The sequence below is a fragment of the Hoplias malabaricus genome, chromosome 3 (assembly GCF_029633855.1).
Source record: "Hoplias malabaricus isolate fHopMal1 chromosome 3, fHopMal1.hap1, whole genome shotgun sequence".
NCBI lineage: Eukaryota > Metazoa > Chordata > Actinopteri > Characiformes > Erythrinidae > Hoplias > Hoplias malabaricus.
The window spans coordinates 54,403,613-54,419,158 of record NC_089802.1 but is presented as its reverse complement, the minus strand read 5'-3'; the positions used below and the strand labels follow the sequence as shown (position 1 = coordinate 54,419,158).

The following is a 15,546-nucleotide window of genomic DNA, read 5'->3' as shown; positions in this document are numbered from 1 at the left end:
ATGTTGTCTGTCAGAAGGATGCAGAGTACTTATTAAAAATATTTTGTACATTGGTGTGACTTTGCATTTAAAAGATGCCATGATCAAGAAAAAAAGGCTGCAAAACACTGCTATAATTTCCATAGGAAAAAAAAAGAAAAACGGCCGTTTCGTTTCCTCTTGGTATAATTAAAGCGTGCTTCCTGTTTTTTTGCCCCTCTTGTTCCTGATGACTCCAACAAATGCAGTACACTCTCTGATAATCTCTTTTCCAGTAATGAGTAAGTGTGTTTTTACATTTTTATTTGTTCACACTCTAAGAAATGATGGAGATAAAATAATAAAAGATGTTAGAAATGAGGGATTTTAAGCCTGTTTTTAGGACTCGGAAAGAATGTAAAACTATAAAACTTTTTTAAGCCTGTTTTTAGAATGTAAAACTATATGGGAAGTGATTACAGGCTTCTGTGTATACGTCCCACTACACCACCCCCACAGGGATGTTGAGATATTTTAAAAAATGTAATAAACACAAAAATTTGTGATTTTTTTACCATTCTTTTGAAGCTTTATTGTACTGACAAAAGTACTTTCTGCATTGTGCCAAGTGTGTGGAGAGGGGATTATGGTGTGGGGTTGTTTTCAAGAGTTGGGATTGGCCGCTTAGTTCCAGTGAAAGGAACTCTTAATGCTTCAGCATACCAAGAGATTATGGACAATGTCATGCTCCCAACTTTGTGGGAACGGTTTGGGGATGCCCCCCTCCTGGTCCAGCTGCGCACCAGTCCTTCTCATCCAATATCAGAGTCTGATCTCACAAATGCACGTCTGAAAGAATGGTCATAAATTCCCATAAACACACCCTTAAACCTTGTGGAAAGCCTTCCCAGAATAGTTGAAGCTGCTATAGCTGCAAAGGTTAGGCTGACATCATATTAAAGATTTAAGAATGGGATGTCACACAAGTTCACATGCGTGCAAAGGCAGATGTGTGAATACTGTTGGCAATATATAATAAAAAATTATTATTTTATAATAATAAAATAAAGACTTGTATCAAGCAAGAAAGTGAAAATTTTTCACTTGTAAAATTTTAACACTGGGTATCCTCAGCTCCCAAGTTACTAAACAGTGTAATTAAAGGAAAGGTGATGTTACTCATTTATGCATCTATCCAAACTATTTTGGAATAAATATGTGATTAAGACTCTTAAAGGAACAATCCGAAATTTTGAGACCAATCATTTAAAATCAGAACTACAATACAGTTTCAAAACAGTGGAGAGAGCTGTCGGCCTCCTCCCCAGACGTGAAGCTCGAGCAGGTTGGCAGTTTGAGGAAAACTGAAGGAACAAGCAAGAGACGAGTTTAAGAACTTTGGACCGCAATAGCCAAGAAGAATGTGCCATAATCAACATATTTACACAGAAAAGTGTTCATCATTTCACTAAAACATCTATCTACGCGAAAATGTGACCGCAATTTCCCTGCATTTGCAAGCCGTTACTCTCCAAATCCACCTGAAACATTTCGACTACACAAAGCTGGTGTTACTTATCGATTTCCCTTCCACCATAATGTCGTTTAGGAGGACACCTTACACGCGTCCGTTTACACGTCTCATTGGCGTTGGCCAGGTTCTCGAATTCTCTGTTCCACCTTAAGAGCTGAAGCTACGGTTCCACTGTATGTGTTTAAAACACACCACCCATTTGAATTACTCAACAAACTATTCACAATTTTCGAATTCAAGCATTTAGTTCCATTTTAAATGGGTCTGTTTAAGAGTCTTATTTGCTTTGTTTTCTGGGTTTTTATTGAATACTTATTTCCCCCTTAAACAGCAATGCGAAGCTAAAGCTAGCGCTATAATTTATAAACAAACTTGTTTTTATGCCTCTCTTTGTTTATATAAAACAAACTATGTCGTTTACTCCTTTTGATCTATTCATAGGCGTCTGTACTTCTATATTTTTTTCAGAAATGATTTGCTGTTACCTGCTCAGTATAAAATTAGCCAGCTCTGGTTCTGTTGTGTAGTGTTGCTGCTTGTAAACTGCCTCCACTTTTCAAACACAAGGTCAATATTTCCTCTAATTTTTTTCTGTCTCTAGTCATGGATATTTTTAAAGGGGCAGTGGGGCTTTCTGGGTCCAGTAAAATATAACATTATCTCTGTTCACTTGGTCATTTCACGGCTGCGAGACTCTGTATAGCTGGCCAGAGTGTGGGATCATAGGAGCCCCGCTCCGTACTGGCCACTTCTCAAAGAGAATATACTGCTGTGAGAGGCAGCAGTGTTTTAGCTATGACTGTTTCCTTAATCTATGATCACACACCCTGGACATTTTAAGACTATCTACATTAAATATTCTACTGATTGCTCCTTTAAGACTCCTCATAAAACAATGAAGTTTCTATTGCACAAGTTAAATTCTAACTTGCTAACAAAATCACTCAGAAAACAGATAAAACCTTATAGTTCAAAGGTGACACACTGGAATGTAATGACACTGATATTTCATTCTGCAAAATAAATGCTAATCAATATACAAACAATTTTAACGCTCAGGCAGAGAGCAGGAGGGGACAAAAATAATCTATCCAAAGTGCCCACTGAAGTAACATAAATGTTTCACCCTCACTTCACTGCAAGCCACAAAGCTAAATTACTATGCTATCTATCTCTGTCACTGATACTTGTAAACAATTCAAAAGCTTCACAATTAATAAAATTACATTTGTCTGACTTCAAAAGTTATATGCAATTATAATAAGCTGTGTTCACACAAGGGAAAGTTGAAAGAATAGTTTGCACTCTGCATTTGTAATGTTAGTAAAAATGCAAATGTATAGACAAAAAAAAAAAAGAAACAAACAAACTAGCTAAATCCTCTCAGTACGGGATGTCTTGAAATGTTTCCAAGTAAAGTGAGAAAAAAAAACAGCCGATTTAGAGACGTGCTATCATTGAGACATGATGTTAAGAGCTGACAGCTGCCTCTTTAAACCATGCAAGTCTATATAACTTATTTAAATGCACTTAAAATGTATGTTGGCTTCACTTATTTAAATGAAGCCAAATTATTAAAATAATAAGCCATTTATTATAATTTGGCTCAAGCACTTAAGATGAAAAATGCACATGTTTTGATTTGGCTATGGAAAGAACAATCATTACTCTCACATTAATCACGCTATGTGGCTGGTTTCTGTGACTAAGTGTGTTTTGTACTGGAATTCCCACTGATAAAATTGTCTAAATCAACAGACAAGGATTTCAAGGAAGAATGCATCTATCAGTCATCCCCACAGTTGCCATTATAAGATAAGACAACACATACCCTGCCAGCAAACGAACACCCACACAAACAGAGCCCTTGAAGTGCAACAGAAATAACGACTTCTGCTGAAAGCTACTGCTATACATACAGTAATCATGATGTATGCAGAATACTGCCTTCACCCTCCCAAACTGGTAGTGTTGTAACTTGATAAGAGAAAAAGAGACTACACACTAGGAACAAAACCTGCCCTGGTTGCTATGAACAGTACAATATGGTATGTAATAGCATTAATAACACAATTAATGTAAGTGGAGGAGAGATTAAATTATATTATAGAGTGTAAATAAGCATTTTTTTGTTAAAAAGTTGAGCAGAAAAGACTAGATTCGTGAATGTCACTTCATAATCTAAAAAATGTTTTCTGCCAAACATGAAAAATGTCCAGTACGTAAATCAAGCTACAAACCCTGGTTAAGTGTAGCACAATTGACAATTTTAAGCTATGTCACTTGAGCTCTTCTGAAGGAGATATCATATAGGGTCTGCCTAGTGAGCTGTTCACATACAGAGCATTTTATGTCATAGTGTGCACACTTCCAACAATAGACTATCCCAATTCTTAAAAACCTCATTAAGCTGCCTACTAGGGAACCTTAATCAGGCCAAATTTTAAGGCAGCATTAATACGGCCTATTTTAACTCATTTTTATATTGAAGATGTATCTAAATAAAACTTTACCTCAGACTAGGTGTGTTTTAATCTTGACCTCAGAATTATGAGGTCTTATGAACATCTCTTATTATTACTGGTAATAACAATCAAAAACCTGTGTTGTTTGATAGCTGCACTTCTATTAGTTTATCCTATTCTGTGTGGCCTGCCCAAGATAAGATCTGTATGAGGTTGAGTCAACATTCATTATGTACATTGTAAACAATCCTAGTCTTTCAAATTAGGATGTTTTTAAAGGGATGGAAGTTTTTTAAACATTTCCTTTGGAAGCTATTTTTAAAGAATTTCCGGTAAAAACATTGCATCTCAGATCCAGCCCCACATTCCCATTCCTCAATAACACACCCATTACCTCAAGTGGAATGACAAAACAACAAATCCACACTATGAGGCAAGTCCTTTTTTTGTTTTTAATCTACATGAATAACACACAGAACATTAAGCGTCAACACGATGAAGCTTCCAGTCTCTCTTGCTCACAGCCACAGTCTGACTTAACCCAGCCTCTTTAAAGCCCAGCGAGTGGGTGGGGACCTAAACCAGCACTTTCCCCCTGACTCATTTCCCAATAATGTGGGTGAGTTTACAAGATCTTTTGAAATAGGACTGACCATGCAGTGCAGTGTACCCAGCTGCTGTTGCTAGAAGAGATGACCAGATGAGTGTGTGGCAGCTGACTGGAATCAGAGAAACCATCTTAACAGTTTGGAAGATAAGAGTGGGTCCAACTTCATCTGGAAAGAGAAGTGAAAAGAAGAGCATTAGTATCTGTGAACAGTCAACTGCCAACGGTAAGCTATCTCTATTTATTATTATCTCAGAGAGTAATAATAAACTTCAGGAGCATTTAAAATTACTTGTGATACTCAGTCAAAATGACAGACTTAGAAAGTCACAATGACGTTACTTTTTGAAATGTTTTATAGAAAACATGTTTCATGTGACTACAGCAGCTTTATGAATGAAACAATTGTCAGGCAGAAAAATTGTGAAAAAAGGGAAGATCACAGTAGAATGATGGAGAGGTCTGAGTAATTTCACAAGTTTCAGAACTCTCCAGACTGTGGTTTGGTTTAAATGGAATGCATTACAAAAGGGAGATATTTTCCAGATGAGCTCGTTCTACTATACTCTTAAATCCACAGAACAAAACAGAAAACAGAGTAAGTAGAAAATGCCAAATATTCCTGTCTCTTAAATGAGCAAATTGAAAAAGGAGAAACTGCACATTCTCTGTTAGGCACCTAGGCGTTGTCACTTCATTGCAACATGTATCTATAGGGTTTCCTGCTTAACCTACATGCTAGAAGCTGTTGCTTAATATTATCCATCTGACTTGAAATATACTATATAAATGTATAACAAACAATACTGAAAACGTTAGGCTTTATAGAATATCATAGTCACGTTTGCTCTTTAAATGGGTCTTGTATGGATATGGTGTATTCCTCAGTAACAGCAGTATCTCCTAGTATCTCAAAATGTACTTTCAGAAAATATCCAGTGTAAATCATTTTTTTTTTTATCATGAGAGTATTAGCTTCCTCTATATTCAAAGCAGTTGAGTGGACATCATGTGAAGTTATGAGGTATCTAAATGAAAGTAAATGTCCAAATAAAAGGTTTGATAAATGATGCCCGGCTTATTGAAACACATTTGTTATGTGAGCTGGAGTATTTGCCATCTGCCATCCTCATGTTTCATCAGATTGATTCCAGGTCCAGATTTGTTTTCCCTTAAAATAATGTTAACCAACCACATCCTCCCTCAAATTCTCAGGTCCACATAGTTTTCACAAGCTGCTGTTTCACAGATAGTGAGTTAGATTTTTAGTCATTAAGAACCCTGGTTCTAGATCTGTAATTACGCAATGAAAGTAACTACGTCTTACCATTTTATACATCCCAGTAAAAACAGGAAGCATTTATTTAGGGAAAAAAACTTTTTTTTAGGTGCCTTTGTGCACTATTTGTACAAATATAATAACTATCCATCAGCTGTCCCTCAAGTATTGGGCAAATTTCATTATGAATGAACTAATAAAAATGCTCCAAAATTACTTTGAACCATGCTAAGTTAAGAAGGGTTTTTTCCCTTCTCTTACAAAGTTACTCTTTTGGAGATGCATGTTATACTTTGGTATGTGACAATGTGCTTCCAGTGAAAAAAGTAACTTTAAATATGTTTAATTCTCTTTCAGGTCTCAATGGATCTTAGACATTACATCATTCTTGGCATTTGTGCTGTGAATGCTGTTGTTTGGGGGTGTCCAGCACAATGCCAGTGTAAAAGCAGCAAAATTCAATGCCAAGAATTAAATGAATTTCCAACAGGCATTCCTTCAACTACAAGCATTCTGTATATTCAGCAGGCCAACATTTCCTCACTGAAGCCAGCTGACATGGATGCATTCTCAGAGGCTCTCATAACATTTGTTGTCAAAAATTCAACAATAAGGGAAGTAGAGCCCCACACATTTGACAGGGCCCACAATCTCATGAACCTGATGTTAACAGGAACAGGGTTAGTTTCTCTAACAGAAGATCTCTTTCAGAGGCTGCAGCTGCTCACATCCCTCTCACTAAGTGACAACAAACTGAATTCCCTTTCCTCATCTATTCTCAGTCCTCTTCAAGCACTGAAGACTTTAGATCTAAGCATAAACCAATTCACTTCAATTCCAGAGAGAGCTTTTCAGGGTCTGATTCATCTGGAAAAACTCATGTTACAGAAAAACAGCATTGGGGAGCTGAAGGCAAGGACTTTCGATGGACTTAACAAGCTTAAAACATTGTCACTCCAACACAACAACCTAAAAACACTCCCAGGCAGTGCCTTTGAGGACTTGGTTAACCTTGAGATATTGCATCTGCAGAATAATGGTCTCACACACTTGCCAGCAGAAATTTTCGCACATCAACAGAAGCTGACAAAGCTCTACCTGTCTAATAATCAGTTATCTTCTCTTCCTGATGGCATCTTCTTAAATCTACCTAGTTTGCAGCAAATATCACTCTATGTCAACAACCTGCAAAGTCTGTCTCCTGGGATCTTTGGCAACCTGCCCCTCAAAGACCTGTGGCTATATGACAACAGATTAACCAAGATTGAGAAGAATGTTTTCAGCAATTTAACTCAAGTACGGCTTCTGGTACTTAGCAGAAACCAGATTTCCCATGTCTCACCCGGTGCCTTCAATGGACTGGACGAGCTGGAGGAAATTTCTTTACACACCAATCGGCTGGTTACATTTGAAGCAGGAGTATTCAGAGGCCTCCCTAAGCTGGCCAACATATCACTGGAAAATAATATGATCGAGGACCTTCCAGGGGAACTTCTTGATGGAGTCTCCCATCTGTTCCAGCTGGAACTTCAAAATAACTCTCTGCCACATTTAAGACAGGAAGTTTTAGACACACTGGTCAATGTCGATAACGTGGTGCTTTCAAAGAATCCTTGGAAGTGTGACCATGACCTTTTACCACTTGTAGAATGGCTTAAGAAAAACACAGGAAAAGTGAAAAACATAACTTCCCTGACATGCTCCAGTCCCACGCACTTGGCAAATGTTAGTATTATAAATTTTACGGATGCATATCTCAATCAAACACCACCTCCACATATCACGCAAAATGAATCACTTAGTCCCACAGAAAAATGGCAAAAGCCTCACACTCCCCCACCCAGAAAGAGCACTTCTGCACCATCTGCTAACTCCACATCATCCTCAGACAAAAACAACTCCAGCAAAGACCAGAGAGAGTTTGAGGCCTTGTCTACAAACATGCACTTGATCATTATTGCTGTGGTCTGCACTGTAGTCATCATCAGTATCATTATCTTTGTTGTGTACTGGAGGAGGAACAAACAGGGCAGTCAGGATCTACGTCACCCAAAACCCAACTCTGTTATCTAAAGCAGAGAAACATCTAAAAGCTTTTTTTTTTTTTTTACCGTGGGGTAACACACTGAGGTGTTCTCAAGAAAGACCAAGTCTCACAAAGAACAATATGCTTAAATTACTTTGTACTGAGTTCCTTGCATCAGGAAAAACGATGCAAGTGGAAGGGCGTTTTCTCACAATGTTCCTCTGGAATATCCTTACTGTTATTGCTCAGGACTCTCTCTCTCTCTCTCTCTCTGTCTGTCTCTCTCTCATCAGTTGCCTGTGACTTTTGCCTGGCTCCTGGGCCACATTTTATGCCCCTTGATTTTTAAAAAAAATGTTCTGGTCTTTTTTTTCTGGATGCCCTGTTACTGCTGCATTCAAGATCTTAGCCGTGTCTATTCCACAGTATCCTGAATGGCCATGCAAGGAATGGTCTCAGCCCAATAACATTTGCACATGTTTTTACTCTCCCACAGAATCATTGACTAGCTGCCCTGCTCCCTCAGACATTTTCATAACTTATATTTCACCTTCACATTACATATAACTCATTGTCTGTATCAGTTTATTTTATCTGCTACTTTGTTATTTGTTGCCCCCAGTAGACCAGAGGTTCCTCTCAAGGTTTCTTCCTTATGCACTGAGGAAGTTGTTCCTTGTCACTGTCATCCGACCCATGCTCATTCGAGGCAAGGACCCGGATCTCTGTAAAGCTGCTTTGTGACAACATTCTTTTGTGAAAAGCGCTATATAAATAAAAGTTGATTGATTGTACACAAAGTGTTAAACTTTACTAAAACTGGTGAAAATGGTTTGGAACGGACTGCTTAACAATCTACATGGAGTGCACTTTTCAGAGAAAAAGGTTTTGACAAACAGATTCAATTTCAATGATTGCCCATGTACAACGAATTAATGTAGATTTATTTATTTTATCTCTTATATTTGGAAGGAAAAAAATGAGTTACAAATGAGAGTAACAGTAATGAACAATGAGAACACAAAAGAGAACTGAAATATCAAATATATTTTACATGTATATTAAGATGTAATGAGGTATTGCAATAAAAAATATGAAATCTTGAGAACTTTTAAATAAAATGTGAATAAATAACAAAACATAATCTGTAATGCTGTATGTGTACTGGGTGAGCATTCATACTTTTTCATGATACATAATAGTAGATTTCCTAATGCGTAAAGAAATGCTCATTTAACCTTAATACTCAATTTATTACTACACATTTAATTTCCTCTTCCATATGAAAAGGTAAAATGAAAATCAGTTTCATACAGTCAACAAAGAATGCCATTTACCACTTCTGTGTCTCAGTGATCATCTTCCAAGTGGTTTATTCAATAACACCAACACACGGGTGTATACAGAATCTCACAAGAGTAAGTACACCCCTCACATTTTTATAAATATTGTATTGTATCTTTTTATGAGACAACACTAAAGATATACCACTTTGATACAATGTAAAGTAGTCAGTCTACAGCTTGTATAACAGTGTAAATTTGCTGGGCCCTCAAAATAACTCAACACACTGTCATCTCATGGCAAAGAAATCTCTGAGGATCTGAAATTAAGAATTGTTGCTCTTCATAAAGATGGCCTAGGCTATAAGAAGGGCAACACCCTGAAAGTGAGCTGCAGCACGGTGGCCGAGACCATATAGTGGTTTAACAGGACAGGTTCCACTCAGAATAGGCCTTTCCATGGTCAACCAACGAAGTGCATGTGCTCAGCATCATATCCAGAAGTTGGCTTTTTAAAACAGACGTATGAGTGTGCCAGAACTGCTGCAGAGGTTAAAGGGATGGGGGTCAGCCTGTCCGGGCTCAGACCATATGCTGCACACTGTTAAAAAATTGGTCTGTATGGCTGTCGTCCCAGAAGGAAGACTCATCTAAAGATGATGCACAAGAAAGCCAGCAAACAGTTTCCTGAAGACAAGCAGGCTAATGACATGGATTACTGGAACCACGTCCTGTGGTCTGATTAGACCAAGATAAACTTATTTGGTTCAGATGGTGTCAAGCATGTGTGGCGGCACCCAGGTAAGGAGTACAAAGACAAGTGTGTCTCACGTACAGTCGAGCATGGTGGTGGGAGTGTTATGATTTGGGGCTGCATGAGTGCTGCTGGCTTTGGGAAGCTACAGTTCATTGAGGGAACCATGCCAACAGGTACTGTGACATACTGAAGCAGAGCATGAAACCCTCCCATGAAACTGGGATGCAGGGCATTATTTCAACATGATAACGACCCCAAACACACCTCCAAGACAACCAGTGTCTTGCTGAAGGAACTGAGGGGAAAGGTGCTGGACTGGCCAAGCACGTCTCCAAACCTAAACCCCATTGAGCATCTGTGGGGCATTCTCAAACAGAAGGTGGAGGAGCACAAGGTCGCTAACATCCACCAGCTCTGTGATGTCATCCAGTGGCAACCTGTGAAGCTTTAATATGAACTCCATGCCCAAGAGAGTTATGGCAGTGTTGGAATATAATGGTGGCCACACAAAATATTGAAACTTTGGGCATAATTTGGCCATTTTAACTTTTACTCACTTTTGTTGCCAGCGGTTTAGACACTAATGGCTGTATTGAGTTATTTTGAGGGCACAGCAAATTTACACTGTTATACAAGCTGTAGAATGACTAGTTTAAATTGTATCAAAGTGTCATATCTTCAGTGATGTCCCATGAAAACATATAATAAAATATTTACAAAAATGTGAGGGGTGTATTCACATTTGTGAAGTAATCTATATATGAGCACAGTCATCTAAATCAGACCAGCCTGCAGATATCACGGTTACAGCATCAAAGCAAGTCTAGATTACATAAAAACAAGAGCAAAAAGAAACTAGGAAAGCTTAGCTTTGCCAGACAGCCATTAGCCATATAGCCATTGTAACAAAGTCGTTTCTGGCATTTCAAAAATAGGAAAGCCCAGAATACATACCCTTGTCATAGGAAGGTCTGGAGAAGCTTTCGTGCTTCATATCAATGTCTTTGTTTACATAGGGGGGGTGTGGTGGTGCAGCAGGTAGTGTCGCAGTCACACAGCATCAGGGACCTGGAGGTTGTGGGTTAAAGTCCCGCTCCGGGTGACTGTCTGTGAATGAATGAATGAATATTTACATGTGGTTTTCTTTATGTGATTGTGTTATACAGAGAATGTGAAGGGCAGGACTAATAAATGCAAAAATTAAAAAAGGAGCAAAAGTTTTGTTCATAATATTTATCAGGTGCATCAGTGATTTTCTTGTTCATTTTACTTTAAAATAAAAACTAGATGATCTACCACCAAATAACAAAGAAGACTAAGAACATATTGTTGATTTTAAGAATTACAATATTTATTCAATGTAACTGGTTAGAGTAAAACATGTGAAGTTTAATGCAACTGTGCGCAGCTATATGGATACCACAAAATGTCTCCCCACCACTAAGACACATACTCACATGAAATAAGACAAATTCAACAGTCCTCCTCTCGCTGTCAGATATAATTCATATGTTAATGTTGCTGAGTTCCGAGCCGTCCTGTTGAGATTGTGAACTAACCAACGCTTAGCAGAGGCTCCAGTTAAAGCACATGGTGTTATGCAAAACATTTCTGCATTACATTTATTTATTTATGGATTTTTTTTTCAGTGGCAAACTGTCACAAATTTTAACAAATATCTACCAGCATATCCTGAAACTCAGCAGTAGACCCTGTATGTATCTGAGATAACCAGTGATCCCCTTGCAGCTTCACTCACAATGATGTGTAACAAGTCCTACTGCTTGAGGAGGTGGGCCCTCCTCAACGTACCGTGGGTAAACGTGACCAGCCACGGTATGGATTGCCTAGTGTGAGTGCCTGGCTTTCACCTGCATATGATTACGTTTTAGTGAGTACTAATCTGCTGTTTTGATTTACTTTGTAAACATGTCTCCAATGAAAAAAAAATGTATCTTCATTTTTGTGAATTTTTAGTTTATAAAATCACTTGAACACAGCAGCTGTCCTGACAGAATGTGGACTTTGGGCATACATTTTCCCACTATTTATTGATGTTTCATTTGCAGGTGGAAACATGCTGACTCCAGGAGGCAGCCTATACTTCAGCATTCTGCTCCATTTGATTTGTAGCTGCGCAACTCAAAAGGCTGGTGATGAGCCATATCAAGCTGTTTATGACCAAGCCGTAACCACAATACCTGAAGTACAGAAAGACATCAGAGAAATCTTCTTTGTTAACAGTAAGATTGTGGTCATACCAAAAGGAGCCTTTTCCAAAAGCCCTCACCTGGAGAAAGTAGAGTTTCTTGGGACAACAACGGCTTCTGTAGAGGAAGGTGCATTTGAAGGGTTAGACAAGCTGGTGACCATTGAGATTTCAGGAACAGGTGTGGTATCACTACCTACTGGACTTTTTAAGGATCTTCCCAGCCTTCAAACTTTAATTCTGAAATCTAACCAGATCCAGAGGATAGAAAAGGGACTATTTGACAACCTCAAATCTCTTGAAAAACTACAGCTGCATATTAATGAGATTACATCAATTGATGATGGAGCATTTGATGACTTGGAGAATCTCCTAGAGATACACCTTGCAAAGAACAATCTCACTTCTATTTCAGCATCCCTCTTTTCTAAGCTCAAGAAACTGAAAACTTTTAGGATTTATGAAAACCAGATTACATCTATACCAGACGGAATTTTTGACAATCTCCCGAATCTGAAAGAAATAGCCCTCCAAGGCAACATGATCACACACATACAGCCCAAACTGTTCCCTCACAAAAACAAACTGACCAAACTGTTCTTGGACAATAATCTCTTGACAGAACTTCCACCTGAACTCTTTACTGAGTTCTCTGTGCTCAAAACATTGACCCTGCATCACAATCAGCTCACCAGTCTCCCTGCTGACCTCTTCGGAGAACTCCAAAAAATGACTGAATTGGGGCTGAACAACAATAATCTAACCAGCTTACCCACAAGGATTTTTGGCAAAATGAAAAAGCTTAAGAAGCTAGACCTGTCCTCTAATCATTTTTCACAACTCTCTGGAGATTATTTTGAAGGTCTGGAGAAACTTTCTGAGCTCAATCTTCAGAAAAATAGCATTGAATCACTGAAATCAGATGACTTTGCACATCTACAGTCGCTCTCAACTCTCAATCTGGCTAGAAATAACCTGAGGACACTTCCAGGAGACGTTTTTGATTCTCTTCCAAAACTCACTAAGCTGTATTTAAACAACAACCCATGGCACTGTGACTGCAACCTGCTGTCATTCTACACATGGATGCAGGACAACAAGGACAAGATACGCTCTCCCACTCCAGAGGGTGCATGTTGTGAATACCCAGATAACTTGAGGGACCAGTCAATTCTCTCTTTACGTGAAGATCAGCTCATATGTCCCACAACAACACTGCCAACAACTACAACAACTTTAACAACAGCACAAATAACCACACAATCACCAACAACTTTACCCCAAATAACAATACAACTCACCACAGTGCCCACCACTACAGCAGCGACCACAGTGCCCACAGCTACGGCAACCACCACAGTGCCCACCACTATGGCAACCACCACAGTGCCCACCACACTGCTAACAACTACAACAACTTCAACAACAGCACAAATAACCACACAATCACCAACAACTTTACCCCAAACAACAATACAACTCACCACAGTGCCCACCACTACAGCAACGACCACAGTGCCCACAGCTACGGCAACCACCACAGTGCCCACCACTATGGCAACCACCACAGTGCCCACCACACTGCCAACAACTACAACAATTTCAACAACAGCACAAATAACCACACAATCACCAACAACTTCGACTTTACCACAAACAACAACAAAACATACCACAATACTACCTACCCGGACAGAAACCACTCGGCTTACAACTGTACCAACTACAGCACCAACAACCACAACTGTGGCAACAGCAACTTCAGCACTTACCATGACTGCACCTACCACCACTACAGAACCTCTCCAGAATAAAGCAGTACCATTCAACACTCCAGCTTCTACAGTAACTGTTATGAGAACTACAAAAACCACACAGCACAGTACTCCAAGCATAAACACTTTACCTACTATTAACTCCATAACATCTTCAGACAAAGTCTACACCAGCAGTGACGAGAGAGAGTTTGAGTCTAAAAACATGCATTTCATAATTACTTTATTGGTAGTCTGTATTTTAGTGATCATTTGCATAATTATCTGTGTTGTGTACTGGAAAAGGAACAAACAGGGCAGTCAGGATTTACATCAACCCAAGTCCAACTATGTTATCTAAAGCAGAGAAATTTCAAAAAGTGTTACTTGCTTCCTTTTTGCTGTGAAGTAACACACAGAGGTGTTTTCAAGAAAGGCCATGTGTGACAAATTAATAATAGGTAAAAGAAACTACATGCTCAAACTGTAACTCTTTATTGTAACTGATCAAAAATGGGTCAGAAAGGACTGCTTAAAAATCTGCATGGAGTGCATGCTTCAGTAAAAAAAATGAATTAGAAAAAATTTAATTTCAGAGATTGGCTTACACTGCTTTTATAGATGCTTTGTTTAATCAGGAGATTCTGACTTTTCAGCTTCATCTAATCCAAAATTGCATGTGTGAAAGGTGCCTCAGACCAGGGTTTGGACCAAAGGAATAAGTAGCTGCTAAGCAAGTAGGATAAGCATTGCATGTGCAATGTATTTTTATGTCTTACCTAAGATATATCTTGACTTGAGATACATATAAATAGTAGCAAAAAACAGTAGAACTTAATCTATTTTTTCAGACACACAGCTCTGTGTAATCCAATCATTATTAAGTATGGGCAGCCAAGATTGGCGATGAAGCCAGAGGGTAGATAAGTCCTTTAGTCTGCTTGCTACAGTGTGAAAGCAAAAATGATTGGACCATGTAACAAAATATGGACCTTGGTTTGGACATTGGTCCAGACTTTGTGAAAACACCCTTAAAATATTTCATTATTTTATCCTTCTGAATTTTAGGATCCTGAATCCTTATGAATTTTAGGACTCAGTTTTATATATAATATTTTATATCTCTTCTTGTTTTATGTGAATTAATTACAGAGGAAACATATGTTGTTTAAATGCATATATTAAAGGCAAGGGCAATGATTTAAATCAAAAAACACTTTTTATAAAATGTTGATGTTTTCTCGACATTTTCTAGCTGCCCACTTAGTCTGTGTGCTAGAAAAAAGTCTGATGTTCATCTTGCTCTGTGTGAATAAATAGAGGGACAAAACAAATGGGTTTTCTGTCCGATTAGCCCAGGCTTTCTCTCTCTTCTTCCCTCCCTGAGCCTTGAGCCACAGACGAGAAACAGCAAAACAGCATCTGGACATGTTTAGACAGCAAATAGAAATCCAAATTTTCAAAAGCATGAAAAGGTAATGAAATGGTAATAGGATGTTTTGAAGCTTTTGAAATTAAAATGTTGATATATAAAGTATAGAAACAATGCATGTGTTCTGTGTGCTGAGGGTGTATGTAGTGTTGGTATATTTCAATGTAGCTTTATAAAATAATCCCAAATGATGAGGTTAAAGATCAAATTACACTTTGTATTCACGCTTCACTGTTACATAT

The 15,546-nt window shown here is 38.4% G+C and overlaps 2 protein-coding genes across 2 annotated transcripts; both read left to right on the top strand.

Moving 5' to 3' along the window:
• Window positions 1-236: 236 nt before the first annotated feature.
• lrrc15 (leucine rich repeat containing 15) lies at window positions 237-8,972 on the top strand. Its single transcript, XM_066664914.1, has 3 exons — window positions 237-260; window positions 4,604-4,790; window positions 6,201-8,972. The coding sequence occupies exon 3, from the start codon at window positions 6,207-6,209 to the stop codon at window positions 7,914-7,916; it is 1,710 nt and encodes a 569-aa protein (XP_066521011.1). The 5' UTR covers window positions 237-260; window positions 4,604-4,790; window positions 6,201-6,206; the 3' UTR covers window positions 7,917-8,972.
• A 1,055-nt stretch (window positions 8,973-10,027) lies between these two features.
• On the top strand, window positions 10,028-14,894 carry LOC136691490 (carboxypeptidase N subunit 2-like). The gene is made up of 2 exons (XM_066664048.1): window positions 10,028-10,082; window positions 11,979-14,894. The coding sequence occupies exons 1-2, from the start codon at window positions 10,028-10,030 to the stop codon at window positions 14,231-14,233; spliced, it is 2,310 nt and encodes a 769-aa protein (XP_066520145.1). The 3' UTR covers window positions 14,234-14,894.
• The last annotated feature ends 652 nt before the right edge of the window (window positions 14,895-15,546 follow it).

What these genes read in the sequence shown, in the direction of transcription:
- lrrc15 (XM_066664914.1), top strand. Translation starts at nt 6,207, where the DNA reads ATGGATCTTAGACATTACATCATTCTTGGCATTTGTGCTGTGAATGCT.
- LOC136691490 (XM_066664048.1), top strand. Translation starts at nt 10,028, where the DNA reads ATGAGTGCTGCTGGCTTTGGGAAGCTACAGTTCATTGAGGGAACCATG. An exon ending in TGAGGGAACCATGCCAACAG is followed by an intron (nt 10,083 to 11,978) that starts GTACTGTGACAT and finishes TTTCATTTGCAG; the next exon opens with GTGGAAACATGCTGACTCCA.